Genomic DNA, 23,869 nt, shown 5'->3' with positions numbered 1-23,869 from the left:
AAGTTGCTATTTGACAGCTGCAATGGGGAGAGGGAAATGTGCAATGCACACAGGAAGAGAAAGGATGGGGGCTTCACCTTCCTGAGCAGACAGGATCCCACCTGCATGCTTCTACGCAGCAGGATGTACAGCACAGCACATCCCAGGTATTCATCACAGTCAATTTGCTGCCTTGCGACTGGCCGCCAATATTTGTACCCTCCACCTTTGGAAGAAACAATTTTGTCTCCCACTTTCCTCAGCAGTCGTCTTAAAAAGGTAAAGGGACCCCTGACCATTAGGTCCAGTTGTGACCAACTCTGGGGTTGCGGTGCTCATCTCGCTTTAATGGCCGAGGGAGCCGGCGAACAGCTTCCGGGTCATGTGGCCAGCATGACTAAGCCGCTTCTGACGAACCAGAGCAGTGCACGGAAACACCATTTACCTTCCCGCCGGAGAAGTACCTATTTATCTACTCATATGTAATGTTACAGGATAGTGGGTCTTATAGCATAGTATTGGTTGCAAGGCTAATATTCCGGAAATCCTTGCCTCAGATTCTGTGAACAGACAGGTGGAATAGACACTTATATATGTATGGGCCTTATGCATGAACTGACTATAGAATGAACTGTTCTACTGTGTCTTCTGCTTTTTTCGTTGAACTTTATGAGACTTCTGTTGAAATTTACAATTTGATACAATGAATAGTACACCTTATTTATTCAAAAGTACAGCCGGTTACGTCTTGTGTGTTTACTGAATATGTTTCACGTAACCAGAGGTTTGTTGTTGTTTAGCAAAAGAAACCAGCCTAGGGTTTCCTGGTAAAGCGTAGGCAGGGGGCAAGCTCAATATAGCAATCTCTGCAGCTTGATTGTGTAAAGAAACAGATCAAGAAACGCAATCTGATTCTTTAACACATCCGCTTTATCTTTCTGCTGTGCTGTGTTGCAACTGGCCCTGGCATTCCAGAATGCTTTGCAAGAGGCAGGAGGGAGTTGGCTCTTGAAGCCTGTTTGGTAACAAGAGGTTCTCAAAACTCCACCACTGCGTTCAGAACACGACCTGCAACCACCAGGATCCATTTCCTATTTTAATTCTAGAGCCAACTCAAAGCCCTGATCCTAAACCAAATTCTGCTAGACCCCAGCAAATTGGCACTGTGCAAGGGGTAGTGAAAAATCTGTTTTGAGTTCATAAGAACTGTGACGTACAGCATGCTTGAGTCTTTTCAGGATCAACGGTAAGTTTCAGTGTCAGTAAGTTTCAACAGCCAGCAAAACCTAAGAGGAAGCGGGGAGAAATGATAATAATGCCCTATACACACAAAATAAAAAAAAACCTTGAGTGGTGTATGAGTCTGTGTGCCAGTCTTGGACTCATAAATCAAAATGCATGAGGCGGCTTAGATAAGAGGCAAAGGAGCATAATGCGCATGTTGAAAGCTGTGCCAGTTTTCTGTCTATTGCTGCCCGAAACCCCTTGAACAACAAGAACTGAAAGGGGCGGGGGGCCAACACCATCTCCTGCAACAGCGCGACAAGGTGCCGCTGCGACAGCGTTTCAACACTCAGGCGGCTGCCTCGGTTGTAGCGATGTGGTCTGAAGGTGAACGTAACCTCAATTAAATCCAAGAAGCACTTCTGAGAATTAATTGGCTGTTTTACAGAACAACCCCAAAAGTATTGCTGATCTCCCTTTCTTCTTCTCCCCTCTTTCTTTCTCTCGACTTTAAACGGTGAGGGTGTCTGGCGATGCATCATTTATAAATTACCTTGTTGGCACACACACACACACAAAATCTACACCCGCCCCAAAACACCGCTTTGAAAAACGGGGAAAAAACAAAAACAAGCCCAGCTCCTGCTGAGGACTCTGGCACGTTTGATGGAAAGCCTTCAAAAGAGTTCACGGCTTAATGCAGGCTGTCTATGTGGGGACTTCGATCCATACCTGCTGTCCCCTGTCAGTCCCTAGAAACTTGGTGGCAGATGTTGCCACGTTAAGTTGTCTCTGAAGTGGCTCTCTCTCCCCATCTCCCCACCACAACAGAGTCAAACTACATTAGATCTCTTCTATTTGTGCCTCGGGCATGTTTGGGAGCGCAGCTGTGCCAGCCGCCCCCCACTCTACCTTTCGTGTTTCAGGGCTCCCCCTCTCCCCCCCCCCAGGCAGGAAATCTGAGACCAAAAAGCACTGTTTTTCCATCCTTAACTACATCTGCTGACAACCCAGAAGCCTCGCTGCAGGCTGGCGCTGGAGTTGGGCCTCTGCTCCGAACAGATGTCGACAACAACCTGCTAGCTCACACCTGTACAAGCCTCCCTCACCTCGCCGGTTGCGGGCTGAAAAATTCATGACTCCGAGGAGTTCTGTCCACAATCAAAGCTTTTCCGATCAGCGGCGGGTGGCCCTCAAACTGGGCCAGCATCGCTCTTAAGTGTCTGGAAGAACTGCAGAAAGGAGAGGCGGGAGAGAGGGTCCTCTCCTTTCTGGTTCTTGATGCTTCAGCTTCAATTATTTCATCAGAAACTCGCATTCAAATGGGGCTTCTTTGGCAAAGTGGAACGAGATGACAGGAGCCCCTTTCGTTTCGCTCGCTGTTCAGCGTGACAGTTGTATTTGCTTACTGTGGTTTTGTTTACTGATTCACACTCGCGTGAGGTACTGATCTGAACTGAGGAATAAACGAGCAAATTTTCCTTCAGGGGATTAAAACGTGCTTCCCCCCACAACCCAGGCAGAAGCTGTGTTCTTGCAACACCACAAGTCACACCCAAAAGATGATAACTGTCTTTAGCGCTGTGTTCAGCAGCCAAATTATAGACTCTGTTTTCAACTCTCTCTCTCGCTCTCTCGCTCTGATTTTTTCCACAGAAATCAAACGCTGGCTGCTGTTTGTTTTAGAGGTAACGAGAGTCTTCTCTCCTGGAGGCCTTAAGAAATGAGAGTCCATTTTTTCCTCCCTGCCGTGTAAGTAACTTACAGAAACCACCTCATTCTTGCAAGTATGTAAGTCAAATAAAAGGCGGTCAATATTTAAGCTGTCCTACTGGCAAGCACCCAAACCCCTTGCTTGATCCAGAAGTGAACCAGTCACAAAAAGGGTTTAGGCACAAGTAAAAATAAATTCAAGAGTCTGCTGCCTTGTTGTAACTGATCAAAATGTATTGAACGGGTAAGATGAATGAACTAAACACTGAAGCTTGATGCATGCGCTATTAAAGATAAAGAATTTTGGATAGGAGGTGGCTGAGGAATTTAACAAAGACCCAAACATGCTGGCTTCCTCTTCATCAGTCTCTCTCACATTGGCATGCTCATGTCATCTTCTCTGCGAGTCAAATGCTATAATCAAATTTAGCACTGACAGCCAAATAAATTCTGTAAATATCTCTGTCCCCCCCCCCCCCCAACACACACATTTCCTGTTTGTCAGTTTCCCAGTAACTCAAAACCTTGCCAGAATTTTGCATTACTATTTGGGACCAACAAGTCTTGGATATAAAGCGAATGGAAAAGGCAAAATAAATCCACCAGGTGTCCCTTGCTCTTGTGGTTTTATAAAGTCCCAGTAAGTAAAGATGTTGCTAATTAGTCACAGCCCTCTGATTTATATTAACTGCATGCAAATATAAAATGTTATTTGCTACAGCCCTCCATTTAATGGGACTTCAATGCACTCTCCCTTATAGGCTTTGGTCTGGGGAAAAGGCAGGGCCTCAGTCCTAAGCTTAATGTCCACTTTTAGGTCTGGCAAAAGCCTCCCTTTGCAGACCACCATAAGTCACACAGGGAGCGATTTGAATTTCAGCCATTCTCTGCCATTTTGGAAGGCTGTAAGGGAAGGAGATCAGAGACTAGTGGTGTGCAGCATCTGTTCTTCGATATCAGCAGCTTGCGTGTTGCTAGCTTGCACTACTTTATAAAGATTTGAGGAGTGGTGTTATTACGCCTCTACTAATATCCATGCCAGGTCACTCAACCATTGCTACTGTGTCTAGCAGATCAAGATAACCAGGTGACAGCAGAAACTTAAATATATATATATATACAGCAGGGGCAATTAGAATAAGATCTATTACTTGATTGTTGATGTAAAGCTTTGGAATGTACCGTACTTTTCTGTGTATAGGACTAGGTTTTTTTCTTTAAAAATTATGCTAAAAAGTGGGGTCGTCTTATACATGGATAGTGCATAGGGTGGGCGTGTTATTGGTTGCTGTGGCAATGGTTGGTGTTGATTGGCTGACGCTGTGGCAAATGGGTGGGTGATTTGCAGCTTCTGCCATTGAGGGGACAGATGAGAGGCGGATTTTAGGACATGTGTGGGTGAGTGATTTTCAGCAATCCCCCCTTAAAAATACTTAACAACCCTGGGTAATCCCCTCTTCCAAAAAAGCTCAACAACTCTGTGCTATCTTCCCCCATTTTCTAAAATCTGAGTCCCCAAAAATATGGGGTGTCTTATACATGGGGGCGTCTTATAGACGGAAAAGTAGGGTGTTTTGTATAGTTAAGCCTTTACCTCTATGTTCAGTACAACTGTGCTTTATTTTACTGCTATGGCTAGTGGCTGATGCAAACGAAGATTCTTCTGATCTGGTCTGGTCTGGTCTTCAAGCATCTCCAGGAAGGTTTTGGGGGGGAAACCTTGACTGAAACCCTGGACCTGAAATTATGTAGGCCATCTTTCCATACACAAAAGGGAAGAGCCCTGTGGAGAGTGGTGAACAAACATGCACAAACACGGAACACGCACCTCATCTCCCTGCTGCGGTCGCATCAAAGATACTCTGTCATACTGCCGCCTCAGCAAAGCCCACAGCGCATCGAGACGACCCTGCAAAGAGGAGACCAAGAGGACGTTTGATTAGCAGGCGTACATGGCGGCCATTCTCAGAATCATTAGCCGTCCTTGGATATGTCTCGGGGAGCATCTCCCGCCAAATGACACTGTAGGACAATGAGCGCTCCTTAAATGGGATGCTATTAAGGCATAAATTTCGCTTAATGGGAACACATTGAGCCAGCGATGTGTGATTAAGTAAGTGGTTCTTAACAATGTGTTAAATGAGTGGGAAATTCTAAGTTCAGGTCTTTTACTATTTTAACTTTGAGGGACTTTAAAAAATAACACAAAAAAACCCTGCATGCACATATGAAAACCAAGTAAAGATTAAGCATCTTGTTAGTCGAAAGACTTTTCCAAACTCTCCTTTGTTTCAATGAAATTAGTCTAGTCAAAGCAGGTGCTTACTTCTAGTACTTTTAAAAAAACTAAGTCTATAAAAAGATCCAGCTGGATCAGGTCCACAGCCCATCTAGTCTACCACCCAGATGCCTGTGGGAAACCTGTGGGATGTGAAACACAAGAGCAGTCAAGTACAACATTCCTAGAGTGAACATGTTTACACATGGGGAGGAATGTTTGTCCAGCCAGCCAGGTAAACTTCCTGTTTCCTTTTGGGCTGGGACAGACTTCTTCTGCATGTGACTAGAGGTGGGCGTGCCCTCACCTGTGCAGGTAACGACAAAAGTACAGGGCAGGACAGCCATCTCTCTCTTCTCTTTGACTACATGCATCGAAGAAGCAACATCTGCTTAGCCAAAGATGCTCTTTTGGCTTCCAACCAAGAGAGGACAAAGGGACTGTCTTCTTATGAGATAGTTTCTAGGTATATGTTACTTTTCTAAGCTAAGTCTGCCTTCGGGGATCCTATTGTGAACAGAATGATGCGTGAGTAAACCTTTTTATACTTTTATAGAAGACTGAGTCGTGTCTTATCTTTTAGGAGGGAATAAGGGGGAAATACCTGAACAGTTATTACAGAGGCTTTAGCGAGCATGAGCAAATGCATCCACTGAGTTTAAACAACAGGGGAATGGTACTCTGCTAAACTGTGAACTTGTTCACACAAGTTGGATATAGTCAGACAATATATCCTCTCCTGCATCCCTGAACATTCCCACAAAACCCACAAGCAGGATTCAAGCATAAGATAACTTTCCCTTCCTTTGGTTTCTAGCAACCACTATTCACTAGCATTGCTGAGTCTGACTTTGGAAGGAGAGTGTACTATAGCTAGTAGCCATTGACAGCCTTTCTTCTCCATGAATGTGTCCAATCCACATTGGTGGCTCTCACTGCCACCAATGTGGAAGACGGTTCCAAAGTTCAGCTATGCATTTCCAGTATTTGAGGGCGTTATGCCTTCCCTCCTTGTCTCGGCAAAACACCTCCTGCATGTACCCCTTCAATTTTGTGGGTTAGGGCCCTCGTATTTACGGGACCGCCTCTCTTGGTATGCCCTGCAGAGGACCTTAAGGTCCATGCACAACCATAGTTTAGAGGTCCCAGGCCCTAAGAAAGTCAGATTATCCTCCACCAGCGCCAGGGCCTTCTCAGTGATGGCTCCAACCTGGTGGAATGCTCTGTCCCAGGATGTAACGTCCTTCCACAGGGCCTGTAAGACAGAGCTATTCTGCCTGGCTTTCAATTTGAACTTAGCCTGATCTTTTATTCCCCTCCCTTCCCTCCCCTTTTTATGAAGATTACCCACTCGGGGATCCCACAGCTAATTCTCCCCTGGTCTCCTTGCTGGCCCAAATAGGACTAATTTAGCCAGCTAGCCCTGATGATCATCTAATGTTTATTGGATGGATTTTCCCCCTAAATTGATTTTTGAATTCTGAATTTATTGTTATTCACGTTTTATACTGTATTTTATGCTTTTTTGTTGTTGCATCAATTAAGTGTTTTAAATTTGTTGTTAGCCGCCCTGAGCCCGGTTTTCTGAACTGGGAAGGGCAGGGTATAAATAAAAAATTATTATTATTATTATTATCTACAAGACTACCTCATATCGGTCTTTATAAGAGGCAGCACACACTGGAGCCTTGAGGAAATTTATGAATCCTGGGCTGCTGCAACTAGAATGAGCAAATGGAACTGTCTCCCTTGGGAGGTTGTAGACTCTCTTTCATGGGGGGGGGTGTTTAAAGAGAGGTTGGGTGGCCATCTGTCATGGTTTAACGTGCTTTAAACCACTTTGTGAGATTCTTTCTTTAAAATATAAAGCGGTATAGAAATGAAATTATTATTATTATTAATAACTATACACCTTTAGGCTCCAGTCAAAAACGTTTCTTTTAAACCAGACCTTTGGTTGACCTGATCAACATCCCACATACCCTTTTAACATGTGGCTCTTTTGGGGGGGGGGGTGTATTATTGGGTTGTTGCTTTTATTTTTATTTTATATACAGTCATACCTCATGTTACGATTGCTTCAGGTTGCACGTTTTCAGGTTGCATCCCACGGTGACCCGGAAGTACCAGAAAGGATTACTTCCGGGTTTCGCCGCTCACGCATGCACAGATGTGCAAAATGACATCACGCGCATGCGCAGAAGTGCCAAATCGCAACCCGCGCAGGCGCAGGCACACAGACGTGGGTTGTGTTCTTTTCTGCTTGCAAACGAGCCTCTGGAACAGATCCCGTTCACAACCAGAGGTACCACTGTACTGTGATCTTTTTATGTGAACTGCCCTGAGACCTCTGGGTATAGGGTGGTATAATAATAATAATAATAATAATAATAATAATAATAATAATAATAATAATACTTTTCTCTCCAGCCAGCCTTGGGGTGGGTGCAACTTGCACCTTCTCCTTTCAGTTCCACCACAGCCTTCAGGCCCTGCACGCTCCCATTCTTTCCCAACTGTACCCCTTCCAATTGCTGCTCTTTCCTTAATGCGCTGATGCCTTTAACATCCACGGGGAGGGAGAATGTGTTGCCCTCCAGGTGTTGTTGGACTACAACACCCATCATCCCTGACCACGATGGGAGTTGGGAGTCCAAGAACATTCAGAGGGCCACAAGTCGCCCATCCCTCTCCCATAGAAAATCCCATCACTATTAGAATGGCAAAACAAACTCTGCCAGTTCATAGAAATGGCAAAATTGACAGCAATTATTAGAGGCCACTCAAATCAGAGAATAATTAGAGAGTGGGATGGAGTGAAGGAATATATGAAAATATATGGTTCCAGAATTGAAATATTAATAGAGAATGTGTAAAACGTGCAGGGGTAAGCAAGAAAATAATAACAGAATCAATTGAATAATTATTAAATTATAACAACACAATAAGATGGAAGAAGTAAAATATTGAGATCACACATGAGTGAAGGGAGTGGGGGCATATGGCAACCTATAATATCATTTATAATATAATTTGTTAATTGTGTTGTATTTACATACAGCAAAGGGAAGCCTAGAGCCATTTGATATATTTTAATTTAGGTAATCTATGTAATGGACTTATGTTAGAAAATGAATATGGATTTTTAATTTGATGTTGGTAAAAAAAAATATTTAAAAATAAATAAATAAAAGTCCCCCTCCCATGAGATATCTAGTTGGCTCCATGCACCTTGATAGGATCATGCCCTATCCCTTGATATGAGCAGGGCTAATCTGAAGGAGGCCTGGTTCAAGAATCAAGGCTCCTAATACCTCCAGATGTTCCCTTTGTGCGCACACTGCAGTGCCATCACAGGTTGGGGCTTCCACTACCCTCCCAGCAACCCACTGCCAATGCTGTTTCCCCCAATGGTCTTAAATTAGAATAAACGGGGGCTTGGTTTCCCCAGGCTTCCCAGCCTTTCAGCCCTGATTTGCCTCATCATACAACTGCAAAGCAAACACAGCTTTCAACGACCAAAGATCTAGTGTGTACCTTAATAGGTGTGTACCACTTTTCCTGAGCAGGCAGTGAGGTAGGCTTGGGTCTCGGAGGTCTAGGCTGAAATGGCTCCTCCGTTTCTTCAGGGATTGTCACCACAGCGTTTTTGGCTTTCTCTAGTCGGGCGCCTTCTTCGGTCGACCCTTTATCGCCCCAGCGAACCTGCAGAAAGCAAGACCCGTTCTCAAAGTGGCCTTGTGTAGGGACACGCGGTGCTCAAGCCAGTGGTCAAGGTGGCCCAGTTTGCATGTAACACTAAGCCAAGGCTTGGCTCCCTGCAAAGCAGCACGCAGGTGGACTCCCAGACCAAAGATCATGGACCGCTCCCCTGGTCCTGCAGAACTGCCAGGGCTAAGCCATGCTTTGGCATAGAATCACATCCAAACCTAGGCCTAGGGTTTGTCTCTCCCAAGTGGTAAAGCAAGAACAAACCTTGGTTACACACACCTGGGTTCAAACATACCATTAAGCCAAACTATGGCTTCACCCTTGATGGAGCAGCAGCAGCAGAACCAAGGAAGGAACACTATGGCAATCTTCAGTCCAGGAACCTGCATGTTTGCTCATTCATGCTAAGGTAAAGGTAAAGGGTAAAGGGACCCCTGACCATTAGGTCCAGTTGTGGCCGACTCTGGGGTTGCGGTGCTCATCTCGCTTTATTGGCCGAGGGAGCCAGTGTACAGCTTCTGGGTCATGTGGCCAGCATGACTAAGCCGCTTATGGCGAACCAGAACAGCGCATGGAAGGAAACGCCGTTTACCTTCCCGCCGGAGTGGTACCTATTTATCTACTTGCACTTTTGTGCTTTCGAACTGCTAGGTTGGCAGGAGCAGGGACCGAGCAATGTGAGCTCACCCCGTCGGGGGGATTCGAACCGCCGACCTTCTGATCGGCAAGTCCTAGGCTCTGTGGTGTCCCCATTCATGCTAAGCCACATGCAAATTGGAACCTTACAGTTGCAAAAACAAATGTACTGATTCAAGTATAATTCTCTATTAACCCCTAAGTTACAGAGCAACCCCAAGTATATCTACTCAGAAGTGAATCCCATTGCATTCCAGATGCTGCAGCACTGGACCATCAGCCAACATGATCAACCACATAAAATAAAATAACCACATAAAATAGATTTGGGCCTGGGGCTGAGAGACAGTGCCTTGCCTAAGCCAGACCACCACCTCCCATGAGTTCATGGGATTTGCAGATCATGCTTTTAACCACTACACTGCACCAGCTGTGGAACAATAGGAGCTTCTGATACACATGGCCCACAGATGAGAATACTGATGCCACACTGTAATTTTTTCCAAAAGGATTGTAACATGTCTTGAAAAGACTTGTTCTCTTCTTCTTTTTTGCATTCAGCTATAGAAACAAGCCTCCCTCTCTCTTTTTCAAAGCCCTGAAGAAATGAAACCGATGAAATCAGTTCTTCCCTAATTCTGTGGAGAGATGCCTAAAACTGCCCTATGAATAAATTTAAAGGGGGAAATTCCAAGAAGTCTGACATCAGGGGAAGTATGTCAATCTGGCTACAATTAAAAATTAGTCAACTGAGGGACGTTTTTTAAAAAATTAAAAATATTAAAAAGAAGCCCATTTTAACTTTAAAAATCCAACTTGACATCAAATCACATACCAGATCGCGTGAGTGAGGTCAAAGCAACCATGATCTACAGACCTCAAAAAATAACATGTAAGATCTCCTTGAGCTGCAAGAAGACCCTTGCTGGAACCAACGCAATATCCATCTGGTCCAGCCTTTGCCAATCTAGTGCCCTCCAGTAGCATCCAATAGGGTAGGGCAGAGCCACTCTCCTGACCCCTGCCATTACTGCAGCTTACATGGGTGCGACTGGAACAGAGTGGCAGCAATAGTTGGGCTACTGAAAAAGAGTTGCTTTGCACGTTAGGCCTGGCACCCCTGGCAGATCCTGTTTTTCTAATAAAGAATTCACTTACTCCGTGCGATTTACTGCTGGCTGGCTCCCGACACCTGCATTATGTTATAGGACTCCACCTCCTATCAGTCAGCCACCTCCTATCCTAACCCCAGTCACCATGGCCAACGGTGAGGAGAGCCGTCACCCAACAACCCCTGGTGTGGAGCCCAGGTTCCCTATCCCTGTCCTGTCCCAGTCCCAAGTTGTTGTTGTTGTTTAGTCGTGTCCGTCTCTTCGTGACCCCATGGACCAGAGCACGCCAGGCACTCCTGTCTTCCACTGCCTCCTGCAGTTTGGTCAAACTCATGCTGGTAGCTTCTATGACACTGTCCAACCATCTCGTCCTCTGTCGTCCCCTTCTCCTTGTGCCCTCCATCTTTCCCAACATCAGGGTCTTTTCCAAGGAGTCTTCTCTTCTCATGAGGTGGCCAAAGTATTGGAGCCTCAGCTTCAGAATCTGTCCTTCCAGTGAGCACTCTAGTGAGGGCTGATTTCCTTCAGAATGGATTGGTTTGATCTTCTTGCAGTCCATGGGACTCTCAAGAGTCTCCTCCAGCATCAATTCTTCGGCAATCAGCCTCCTTTATGGTCCAGCTCTCACTTCCGTACATCACTACTGGGAAAACCATAGTTTTAACTATACGGACCTTTGTTGGCAAGGTGATGTCTCTCCTGGTCCCAAGTAGGAGGCCACAAAGAAGAGCAGCAAGGAGGGTCAGTTGCACAGGAACACAGGAGTCTCCATCATACTGTGTCCATTGAGATCAGTATTGACTACTCTGAGTGGCTCCACTAAGAGAGCTCTAGCCCCTCTCTCCTCCTCTTGCCCCTCTCTCCTCCTCCTGCCCCTCTCTCCTCCTCTAGCCCCTCTCTCCTACACATTTCCCCCTTTGTTGGAGAACTACAGGAGCAGAGCAGCACTTCCATTTTCCTGGCATATCATGGTAACACGTGACACGGCGCACAGTTGCCAGCTCTGGAGGCAAAGCCGAGAGACAGCACTAGCGTCTCACGGCTTTGCATCTCGAGTGGCAGCGACTCAAGGCTCGACAAAACAAACCTCCATTCTTTTAATTCCTCCAACTCCTCGCCCGCCATAGTAAGAAGCATCCACGGTTGGCCATTTCTTGTTAGGCAAGGGGTCTTCTTCTTCTTCCTGGGGAAGAACCCAAAAGAGATTTTATGGGAAAGTGTTTGTTTAAAAGGGAAACAAATTGCTCTTAGGTTAGAGGTCTTTTCCAACCAACTTGCTATTGGCCTTTTCTGAAGAAAGGGATCTAATGAAAATAGGAGACGGTGGATTGTCTCCTTTGGGTTGACCAAACCCAGCCTTTCTCTCCCCCTTCCTTCACCCAGCATGCTTGCAAGGATGAGCTCAGAACTTTCTGATTTCAATTAACCACAGTTTAGTATTATGCCTGAACCCTAAACTATGTTCCGAGGGGAGAGGGAATCGGGTGTTACTATTAGTATGTAAAGTGTCAGTTTGCATTTCTTAGCACAGAAAGTATTGATCTGATGTGTAGAGCTCTTTCCTATTCTGATTAATTCAAGAGTGTTCTGGAAAGTGTCTTTCTGCGTGAAAGAAACAGGCAGAAGGTTTCTGATGTCTGGGTTATTCCTTCTGGGAAGCTGAGTACAGTGGACGCTAGGGTTGCGAATGCGATCCGTGTGAGATGCACGTTCGCAACCCATAGTGTTCGCAACACACATCTCCGCACGTGCTGGTTGCGATTTGGCGCTTCTGTGCATGCGCAAAGTGCAATTTAGCACTTCTGCACATGCACGAGTGCCAAAACCCGGAAGTAACCTGTTCTGGTACTTCCGGGTTTCGGCAGTCCGCAACCCGAAAAAACACAACCTGAAGGGTCTGTAACCCAAAGTATGACTGTACATCTGGTTTAAACTGGTTCTGTTATCTTTCTGTCAAGGTCAGGGTGACTATAATAGTCAAGCCAGGAGGAGCTTGGGTTTCACTCACTTTCTCTTCCTATCTCTTTGTTCTAGTGTGGTGTTCCGTATGCTATAGTGTTAAGGTTTAGTCTTATTATAAGTTCTTGTCAAGTTTAAGTTAAGTCTGCGGCAACTGGATTTCTTATGGACAGTGCCAATCCTGAATGTGTTGGATTTGTGACCATGATGCTCATTTGCCTTCAGTAGCAGTAAAGGTCTGCTGGATGGAATACAATTGCCTCTGGTCTATTTTTGGGGAACTCTGCTACGTGTTTAAAGTTTTTTTCTCCACGCAGCATGACATAAAGCCCTTGACAATTTGGGACTAATTTATTTGAAAGATGGCCTTACCCTCAAGGTCAACCACTTTGATCTCCATAACTGACACTGTTACAAGTGACACATAATACCTGTTTCACATTTGTAAAAAATCTGTATTTTCGGGTCATAACACCTGCACTATGGAACTCCCTGCCTATTGAAATCAGGCAAGCACCTTCACCATACTCTTTACAGCACTTTCGAAAAACATTTTTGGTTAGAGAAGCCTACCCAGACCTGCAGGATGTCAATGTATATATGTTTTAATCTCTTTTTAGTTTATTTCATTTTTTAAAAAATGTTCTTAATAGTTGTTTCAACGGATAATTTTATTGTTTTATTCTCTTTGTAAACCACTTTGAGGGTTTCTTTTGTTTTGCTATCAAGTGGTACAGTGGTACCTCAGGTTAAGTACTTAATTCGTCTGTTCTTAACCTGAAACTGTTCTTAACCTGAAGCACCACTTTAGCTAATGGGGCCTCCTGCTGCTGCCGCGCCACCGGAGCCCAATTTCTGTTCTTATCCTGAAGCAAAGTTCTTAACCTGAAGCACTATTTCTGGGTTAGTGGAGTGTGTAACCTGAAGCGTATGTAACCTGAAGCGTATGTAACCCGAGGTACCACTGTATCTGGATTTTACGAAATAAAGAAATAAATGCTATTACCTTAAACTAATTTAAGGTTGCAACCATAACCCTGCTTGTAAGTCCTACTGAATTCAATAGGACTTAGTTCCAAGTACAGGCTTCCTCAGCCTCGGCCCTCCAGATGTTTTCAGACTACAATTCCCATCATCCCTGACCACTGGTCCTGCTAGCTAGGGATCATGGGAGTTGTAGGCCAAAGACATCTGGAGGGCCAAGGTTGAGGAAGCCTGTCCAAGTAGACTTGGTTAGGATTGCCCCAGAAGTATGTACTATCCTTTCTGTTTTAGAGCATCTTAAAATATGGGTGGATGCATAACTGATGTACACAGTGCAACCTGGAAATAAGCTTTTATTGAAGAGAACACTTAAGTAAATATATACAGTGGTGCCTCGCAAAACGAAATTAATCCGTTCCGCGAGTCTCTTCGTCTAGCGGTTTTTTCGTCTTGCAAAGCAACCCTATTAGCGGCTTAGCGGATTAGCGCTATTAGCGGTTTAGCGGCTATTAAAGGCTTAGCGGCTATTAAAGGATTAGCGGATTAGCGGCTAAAGGGCTATTAGCGGCTTAGCGGCTTAGAAAAAGGGGGGGGAGCGGGGAAAAATCGGAACACTTGCAAGACGTTTTCGTCTTGCAAAGCAAGCCCATAGGGAAAATCGTCTTGCGAAGCAGCTCAAAAACGGAAAACCCTTTCGTTTAGCAGGTTTTCCGTCTTGCGAGGCATTCGTCTTGCGGGCACCACTGTATATATATGTCTGAGATATTTGATATGATCAGAAGATGCTCCCACGTTTAAAGCTCTGCTTCTGGGGGAGCAGGGAAAAGCGTGAATAAGATCTTCTCTGAATCAGAAAGCAATTTCCCCCCTCCCTCCTTCCCGGTGCCTTCATCCGCAGAACGCATAAAGCTGAGATTCTGGTTATGTGCAAGGAAAATCAATTTGCAGCGCAACGCATTTTGAAGTGCCTATTACACCCCAATTCCCGTTTGAGCAACACAGGCCCTTTACCTATCTACTTCTGGGGAACCAATCTGTCTAATGGAGTACGCCACATATACAGGAATGTCGCCCTACACTCGACTGCCAATATTTGCTTTGTTTATTGCTACTCGTTTGACTACCAGGACTTAAATTGGGGGGAATATATGATTAAACATGTTTCTAAAATACGCCAAATAACATCAGGGGTCGCCATAACCACTATCAGGCTACAAAAAAAGGCAGAATCAAGCTTCTTCAGGCAAAATGTTTGGGGATTTTTTTCAGGGTGGGGAAGAGAAAAATGGCTAAGCAGTCTGCCAGGTGACTTGCTAGTGGGAGTCACCTTGAAGGGACAGATACTAGAGGGAATTACCCTTTGTTGCCTCCAGTTCTGGGACACCATTGGGAGCCAAGGGCTGAAACCACATGAAACTGTATAACAGAAACTGGACGGGCCCTGAGTGAGATTCAGGGAACTGAAGTTCACTCAAAGTGAAAGACTGGGAGAGGAAAGGGTGTGAGCTGGGAGGGCCTGTCATTTTCTGTGAGTGGCCAGGATTAAGAGCTACCTTTGAGAGAATATTGTGTACCTGAGCACGGTTTCTGTATTTTAGACATCCTGTTTCCGATTTCCTCCTCCCCAACCTTATTTTTCATGCCATTAAGAGAAACCGTATTTTATTACATAACTACATTTCTATCATTGTTATGATTTTGATGCTATACATATATCACGTTACGTAGTGACATTTGCATTACATGTCATAAACCGCTTTCCGTTATCATTTGCAATTCGTTGTTTATTTAGAACTCATCGTTTTATATAAATTTAAGAAATGAAATAAATGAAAAAAGCAGCATTCTGTCTAGCTCAAAGCCCTCATCACGGGATTCTCCTTCATGAAGGTAACAACCCAATACAGTGGTGCCTCTGGTTATGAACTTAATTCGTTCCGGAGGTCCGTTCTTAACCTGAAACCGTTCTTAACCTGAAGTACCACTTTAGCTAATGGGGCCTCCTGCTGCCACCGCTGCACGATTTCTGTTCTCATCCTGAGGTAAAGTTCTTAACCCGAGGCACTACTTCCAGGTTAGTGGAGTCTGTAACCCTAAGTGTTTGTAATCCAAGGTGTTTGTGACCTGAGGTACCACTGTACAATAAATGATACCCTCTTAAGGCAGATATATACATTAGACTCAAAACAGAGCTTTCATTGGAAATGGCATCCCTGAATTATCTGCCTTCCTTTCATAATGTGTAGGACCACCTACCCAACTCATGATGTCATCATGTTCCATGTTTCTGTACCCCACCCCTCACCTCAATTCCTATCTACATAACCAGCTGGTTCTGGAAGAGAGCAGGAAAAGGTACAACATGGGATAAGGGATGGGCAATGTAATAGGTATGAGTTACTCGTGCGTAAACTGGTGCCTTTCTCGGTTAATTTGCCTTGTTAAACCTTTCTGACTGCACAGCCCCTTCTCATGGTGGCTGCCTCAGTCACTGGCAGAATCCGTCAGTGGGCGTTTCTTGAACCTCTTCCAACATAAAAGTTGTTTGACACCCAGTCTCCTCCTCCTCTCACTGCGCGGGAGCCCTCTGCGCAGGGAAGGCGTGGGTAGCGGAGGACCTGGGCTTTCCTCACTGATGTCCAGTGAAGAGTCCTGGAGCCCTCTCTCCAATTCCCCCGTCTGCCCCCCTTTATCCCTGGTGTTGCGCTGATTGGCTTCCCCCTCTAATGAGCTGTTTCTCCCCCTGCTGCTGGGTCCTTCGCCAGCATCATCTGGGAGCCTCCCCTTCGCCTCTCGCTCCGATGTCAGTTCCCTGACAGGCAAGTATCTCCAGCCTTGCTTATTTACAAGGCTGAGTCACTGGCTCCAAGATAGGAAAATGTGTCTGCAGTAACCAACCTCTGAAGCAGTTTCACAACTTACCTCTACTGGAGCTGGTGGTGGTGGAGGAGGAGGGTCCTTAATGACCTAATTTGGGGAGGGGGAGTGGAATAGAGGATAAAAGACAAAAGGCAAAGATCATTGAGACTTGATTAGTAACAGGATAACCTGGCTTCAAATTCTCTGCTACAGAGATTTTTATACACACACAAACATATATACAATGGAACCTCGGTTTTCGATTACAATCTGTTCCGGAAGACCATTTGACTTCCAAAACTTTCGAAACCCCAAAGCGGAAGCCTCAATTCAATAGGGAAACTCAAAATGGAAGCCGCATTGGACATTTGAGTTCCAAAAAAGTTTGGAAACCATAGCGTTTACGTCTGGGTTTTTGGCGTTTGGGAGCCAAAACATTCGAAAACAGAGTCGTTCGACAACAGAGGTTTGACTGTATAATATGTGTATAGATATAGCTATAGATAGATACAGATACATACATACACAAACTGTATTTTATGAAAAGATCTCAGGGCAGTGTATAACATTAAAATGTATTTTTATGGAGCATAATAATAAAAACATAAAACAAAGCACAGTAATAGACAGCATAATAATAAAAATAACCGTAACTATTATTCCTTCCCCCTCCCCACCTTTAACAGCCCATAGATAATTCAATGGCTGAAGGCCTGGGTAAAGAGGAAGCGCCTAAAGACATGTAATGGTATTACATTCTTATGAAGAAGCTGGTAAAATGTCGGTAACTGTTAGGTGGATTTGTAGCCAGTTCGACTGACCAAACCCAAAGAGTACTCATTCATGGTTCCTTGTTATCCTGGGGGGAAAGTGGAAAGTGGGGAGCTGCAGGATTCTGTCCTGGGCCCGCTGTTGTTTAACATCTTCATAAACGACTTGGATGAAGGAATTGAGGGGATGCTCATCAATTCTGCAGATGACACCAAACCGGGAGGGGTTGCTAATGCCGCAGAAGGCAAAATCGGAATTCAGAATGACCTTAACAGATTGGAGACCTGGGCCCAAACGAACAAAAATAATTTCAATAGGGACAAATGTCAGGTTCTGCAGTTAGGCAGGAAGAACGAGATGCACAAAAATAAGATGGGAGCGGGGGACAACTGACTTACTAGCAGCACATGTTAAAAGTCCCTGGGGGTCTTAGTGGACTACAAGGTAAACATGAGTCAGCAGTGTGAAGAAGCTCACACACAAAAAAGCTAATGGTGTTCAACAGAAGTATAGCATCCATATCAATTCTGCCTTGGTCAGACCACACCACCTTGGAGGCCAATAGTGGAAGAAAGAGAGCGTATCAAAGTGTTGGTGCTGACCTTTAAAGCCCTAAACGGCCTTGGTCCAGTATACCTGAAGGAGCGTCTCCACCCACAACATTCTACCCGGACACTGAGGTCCAGCGCCGAGGGCCTTCTGGTGGTTCCCTCACTGCAAGAAGCCAAATTACAGGGAACCGGGCAGAGGGCCTTCTCGGTAGTGGCGCCCTCCCTGTGGAACGCCCTCCCACCAGATGTCAAAGAGAACAACAACTACCAGACTTTTAGAAGACATCTGAAGGCAGCCCTGTTTAGTGAAGCTTTTAATGTTTGAAGTATTACAGTATTTTAATATTTTTTTGGAAGCGGCCCAGAGTGGCTGGGGTAGCCCAGCCAGATGGGCGGGGTATAAATAATATATTAGTAGTAGTAGTATCAGTTCTGTAAATTTGTTAATAAGTGCATGAATAAAAATGGTACTCAAGTTTTTCTTTTATATATAGCACAGCTCAGTGTGCTTGGGACGAGGTTCTTTTGCTATCTCCTCTGCAGGCAGCATTCTAAGCTGTGTCAGCAGACCTGCATCAAATGGACTCAGCTGACCTGCGTACTTTGCACACAGTCACAAGTCCAAATACAAGCATCCTGCCCACAAATTAATTTGATTGATCTTTCCTTTCAAAATATAGATGAGCATCCTTATCATGGGGGAGGGGGGCGTAGGCAACTTCTGCAGCCTGAGAACTTGCAGATGTTAAAAGACATAATATTGCAAGACGGCCAGCATTTCTGTTTAATTCAGATTTCTTAAATACCATCCCAAGGGCCCAGGAGACTCAATCTCCAGTTTATTTACCATATGCAGACTTTTGAGTCTTCTCCAATTTTATTTGAGTTTGGTTATATTATCATCGTTGTCAGGAACGGCCTGCTTCGTATTTTATTTAGCAGCGAAAAGAAAAAGAAAAAAAAAATAAGGCAACTATTTTGGAGGGCAGCTGATTTCTTTCTTTCTTTCTTTCTTTCTTTCTTTCTTTCTTTCTCTCTCTCTCTCTCTCTCTCTCTCTCTCTCTCTCTCTTTTAATTAAAAAAATATAAATGTATTTTATTTTTTTATTTAAAAATGAGTTGCTTCAGGCAACAGTCCCTTTGATCTGCTCATTAACACTTTTCAAATGTTCGAACGAGGTGGGCATTAAGAAATGTCAGCGCCAGAGCCCAGAGCCAGCTTGATGCAGTCATATGTTCTAACATTCAGAGAAGAGTGAAAGAACTGTCAACAGTAAACTCATTTTTTTTAAAAAAGGGGGGGATGGATGGGGGGAAAGGAGAGAAAGAAGTAAAAAATAATAATGAAAAACCAAGAACCTAGTTGTGTGCCTGGACTGTAGATCAAGTGGGGCGGGGGGAGGCTTTCAACTGGCTCCTGCCAAAAATTAAACAGCATGCCCAATTCATCTGACATGCTAGATGCCAACTGGCGACTGCCAAAAAGAAAGCTGAATGGGAAGAGGAGGGGCGGCATATTTCCCCTTTAACGTCCTTTTGTTGTTGTTGTTGTTGTTGCTCTAGCCCTAGAGTATTTTTTATTTTTAAGATAGAATCATAGGAATGTAATATATTATGCTCTCTTTTCTTAGATAAAGAACTACCTTATTTTTCGCTCTATAGGACGCACCCGACCATAGGACGCACCTTGCTTTAGAGGGGGAGAACAAGAAAAAAAATTCTCCCCCTCTCCCCTCAGCGCCCCTTCAGCGAAGCGGCAGGAGAAACTGAGCCCCTTCCATTTCTGCTCCCGCTTGGCTGAAGGGGTGCTGCGCAGCTCTCCCTCTCAGCTGAAGCCAGGAGAGTCTTGCTCTCCCAGCTTCAGCAAAAGGAACCTGAAACCTGTGGAGCGCAGCGGGAACTCGCGCTGCACTCCGAAGGCTTCAGGCAGTTATCGCTGACCCCTCTCGCTCTCCAGGCTTCAGCGAAAGCAACGCGAAGCCAAGGAGCGCAGAGGGAGTGCTCCCTCTGCGCTTCGGAGGCTTCACGTTGCTATTGCTGAAGCCAAGGAGCCTGCATTCACTCCATAGGACGCACACACATTTCCCCTTAATTTTTGGAGGGGGAAAAGTGCGTCCTATAGAGCGAAAAATACGGTAAATATACATGGGTCATCTAGTCCAACCCCCCGCAATGCAGGAATATGCAACCGTACGGGGATCAAACCCATGACCTCGGCATTTTCAGCACCATGCTCTAACCAACTGAGCTAACCAGCAAGGCTGAAGACATGAGATAAATAAAGAGGTGCCTTAAGCAAATCAGTTTCAGTTGCTGAAATAGAATACGAGCCTTATTCCCACCGGCCATCAAGGCTCATCTTGGGACACAAATATGAAAAAAAGAATACAGGAGGAATGAAAGATGCTTAAGGTCGCTCGGTAGAAGAGCACTTGCTTTGCATACAATAAGTCCCAGGTTCAGTCCCTAGTATCTTTGCCTAGTTTGCAAACCATGAGAGTCACGACCAGCCAGTATGGTCTGATTTGCTATGAAAGCAATTTCCGACAGTCTTACCCAAATAAAAACAAAAACCTGTTAATACTATTATATGGCACTTTTTCAGTGTCCAAAGGGCTCCAAGCAAACTGCCTCACCCATTCTTTGCAACAATCCTGCAATCCACATACAGTCACACCTCATGTTGTGTCCGCTTCAGGTTGAATTTTTGATTATATATTTTGTGGTTTTATTTTGTTCTGTGAGCTGCCCCGTGACCTCTGGGTATAGGACGGTATATAAATTCAATAAATAACAACAATAAGAACAATAATAATACAGTTGTGCCTCAGAACTCAAACGGAATCCGTTCCGGAAGTCCGTTCGACTTCCAAAACGTTTGGAAACCCAGGCACAGCTTCCGATTGGCTGCAGGAAGTCCCTGCAGCCAATCGAAAGCCGTGTCAGATGTTCAGATTCCAAAGAACGTTCACAAACTGGAACAAAGACTCTCCTCCATGGAAGAGAGGGGAGTGGTTGTGGATGGGAGCCTGAGCTCCGCCTCCCCCACTCACCTGGCTGGCGCCCGCCCCCATCGGCAGGCACCCAACCAGGTGCCTCGGAGGGGGCGTTGTCAGCATCCTAAATGCTGCGGCGCCAGCCCCTCCTCGGCCTCATTCTCCTTCGTCCCGTCGCGAGTCACCCACCCTCCACTCCCTTTGAGCTCAGGGTCTTAAATTTTCCTTGGCCTTGCTATGGACCTTAGGTTGGTCGCCCTGGTTGTCTGGGGGGCCTGGTAGGAATTTTTCCATTTGGCATTAGGCTTTTTGTTTTTTTCGCCTACCTCGTAGCAATCGTCACAACTTTTGTGGTATTGGTGGGTAGGTTAGGCATTGGAAAAATGTGTTGTGGAATCGAAGAGCTAGGTGTGGCCATCGCCTATGCCTTCAATATTTTGGGTATTCCGTTAAAGGAATCTGGCGGTCGTGTACTCTGTCCGATGCCTGCTTGGCGGGAGGCCATGGCACGACCCTCGGTGACATCAGGGGAGAGCCTATAGTTGGATTAGCATCAACAGGCTCCACCTACTGGTGAATAAACCCCCTTGTTTTAGACATCCAATGCCTAAGCCAATACCTTTTCACTGCTGTAATCAATAAAGTTGTGGCCTTTTCTTGCCCATTAACCTTATATCTCGTGTCCTTGCGTATTCATTTCACATTGCGGGGGTTCGGGTCCTCGAACCACAATCACTTTTGAGAGCCAAAACGTTCAAGTTGCAAGGCGTTCTACTTCTGAGGTACGACTGTAATAACAGCAGTAGGCTTACAACTTCGAAGAAGACCATGGTGTTATGAAGCCATGGTTTGAAGCTGAACTAAACCATAGTTCAGGCAAAACAGGAAGCAAAAATGGAAGACCTCCTGGCTTGTTTGCCAGCTAATGCAACAGCTGCAGAAAAAGAGAGACTTGCTAGATCAGGCTAAAGGCCCTTATATCCAGCATAGTAATCTCACAGTGGTAACATAGTAATCTCACAGTGGTCTGTGGGAAGCCTGTAGACAGGCCCCATGAAAGCAACAACCCTCTCTCCACTGTGAATACCATTCACTGGGAGTCACAAGGTATTCCGCCTGCAATAGTGGATTATTTAATCTATTATTTTTATTAATTAGATTTCTATGCCACCCTTCATCCAAGGATCACAGGGCACTTTACAGCCGTCTCTGCTTTTTCTGGGAGCAAGTTCCATAGTCTAACTGTGTATGGTACAATGAAGTCAGCCATTTGATACCCAGATAACATAGGCAGAAGAGATAAGAATGTCACATTGCAGATTTATTTCACTCACTATTTTGCAGCACAGGGGCCAAAACCACCACATGAGGGCAAGCGCCAGCAACAGTAGCAATACCAGGATAACTATCAGTGCAATAATGCCATTTGCCTATGGGGGGGAGAGAAGGGAAGATCATAATTATATTTGCTGAAATTATATTTACTATTTATTTATTTCAGAAAATGTATATACCGCTGTTGTTGAAAAACTCCACAAAGTGGTTTACAAAAAAAAAAGTGTAATATGGTTAGTAAAAACAATTAAAACGTTCAGAAAATTAAAACCAGCAACAAACTAGAAACACAACAGTATTCCAGACATCTGGATCAGCTTGTCTACACAAAAATGTTTTCACAGGCACTGAAAAATAGTACAGTGAAGGTGCCCACCTACTATCCGTAGGTTACATGTTTGTGATCTCCACCTCTCTCTGTGTGTGTGCATTGCACTATGCTGAAAACATAACCAGTTCACAAGGCACATCAGAGGATCTACAGTACCAATAAGAATGGCAAAATCCCATCTCTGTTCTACTGTGAAGTCACCTACTGTATTGGATTGGCTCATAATCTCTGCTGCGCACTTACAGGAATTTGCAAATCCATTCATTTTCAGGTGGTGGAAATACATTTGATCACATGCACAAACCTTTAAAACAGTTCTCATCATTCATCACTCTTAAGGGTATCCAAATTGGGTTGTTGTGGTTTTGAAAAACAACAACCCTAAACTAAACTAAAAACAAACACACAAAAACACTTAATGAGGTTCATCATGTATTTGTTGTCTGGCCCTGAAGATTCAATTTTCCAAATTTCTATCTAATGTTTATAAAGCATACCTGAATTTATGGACAGCCTAAATTCAGTTGTTCTCCTTACATTGTTTTTTTCTCTTAGCAAGTAAAAGAATATCTTAACAGCACAGGAAAGAAAGAAAGAAAGAAAGAAAGAAAGAAAGAAAGAAAGAAAGAAAGAAAGAAAGAAAGAAAGACATCTTCTGCAGCTGCAATATTTAGGACTTGCTTGTTTCAACAGTGTATTTTCCTGAAACTGCTGCCTGTTCTGGCAGTGAAAATATGCAAATGTGTTTCCTGTTTATGAAAACAGCATACAGGGCTAGGATGCCAAATGAGTAAGTTGGCTTCACCAAAGATCAGGCTGCTGATTTTATTCCTCTCTCTTTTATATCTTTTTTAAAAAAACCCTGATAATTCAGATAAATAGATAAGAATCCCCCCGCCCAATCCCACCCCCCATTTTCCCACTTCTTGCTTACAGTTTTCACAATGCAAAGAAAAAAATACAAAGAAAATTGGAACAACAATACTAGCATTGAAGTCTTTTGAAGCGTTACCACTTCTCCCTGTCTGCTGTAAAAAATGTTGATCCTACTATCTCTGCTGACAAATGGTCACAGTATAGAAGACAAATAAAATAAATTCAATTTGCAAAATTTATTGTTGTTTTATTCTTGCTACAATCACCGGATTCTCTACTAGCAGGAGTTTTTGCTTTTGCTTTTTCCAGAACAGAACATGAAGTCCTCTTTATAATGGTAAAACTGCTGTCTGAACTCTGCTTGTAGTTAACCTCTGGATTCTTCTCCAACGGCAAGGACATTGGGTGGGCGCTAAGTGATAAAGCTGCTTCTCGAAGGGGCTTGCCACAGGAAGTGGTTTTGGAAGCCCTAGCAAATGGGCCTCGTGTGTATATAAGAACTTTTCAAGTCTTCCCCTGTCTCCGCTGATGTAACCAAAGCTGTATCATCCACA

At 44.6% G+C, this 23,869-nt stretch overlaps 1 protein-coding gene across 1 annotated transcript in view; it reads right to left on the bottom strand.

Annotated features, from left to right (window-relative positions):
* The window catches only part of ANTXR2 (ANTXR cell adhesion molecule 2), a 153,185-nt gene that overhangs the window by 57,241 nt on the left and 72,075 nt on the right, over positions 1-23,869 (bottom strand). The window contains exons 12-16 of the mRNA XM_081207149.1: positions 22,108-22,203; positions 16,519-16,563; positions 11,741-11,836; positions 8,732-8,899; positions 4,745-4,825 (exon numbers count right to left, since the gene is read on the bottom strand). Coding sequence (XP_081063275.1) covers positions 4,745-4,825; positions 8,732-8,899; positions 11,741-11,836; positions 16,519-16,563; positions 22,108-22,203 — 486 coding nt within the window. The remainder of the gene's footprint in view (positions 1-4,744; positions 4,826-8,731; positions 8,900-11,740; positions 11,837-16,518; positions 16,564-22,107; positions 22,204-23,869) is intronic.

This window comes from Podarcis bocagei (assembly GCF_964188305.1).
Source record: "Podarcis bocagei genome assembly, chromosome: 9".
NCBI lineage: Eukaryota > Metazoa > Chordata > Lepidosauria > Squamata > Lacertidae > Podarcis > Podarcis bocagei.
Note: the sequence above shows the minus strand (reverse complement) of the source record. Positions and strands in the feature narration are given on the sequence as shown.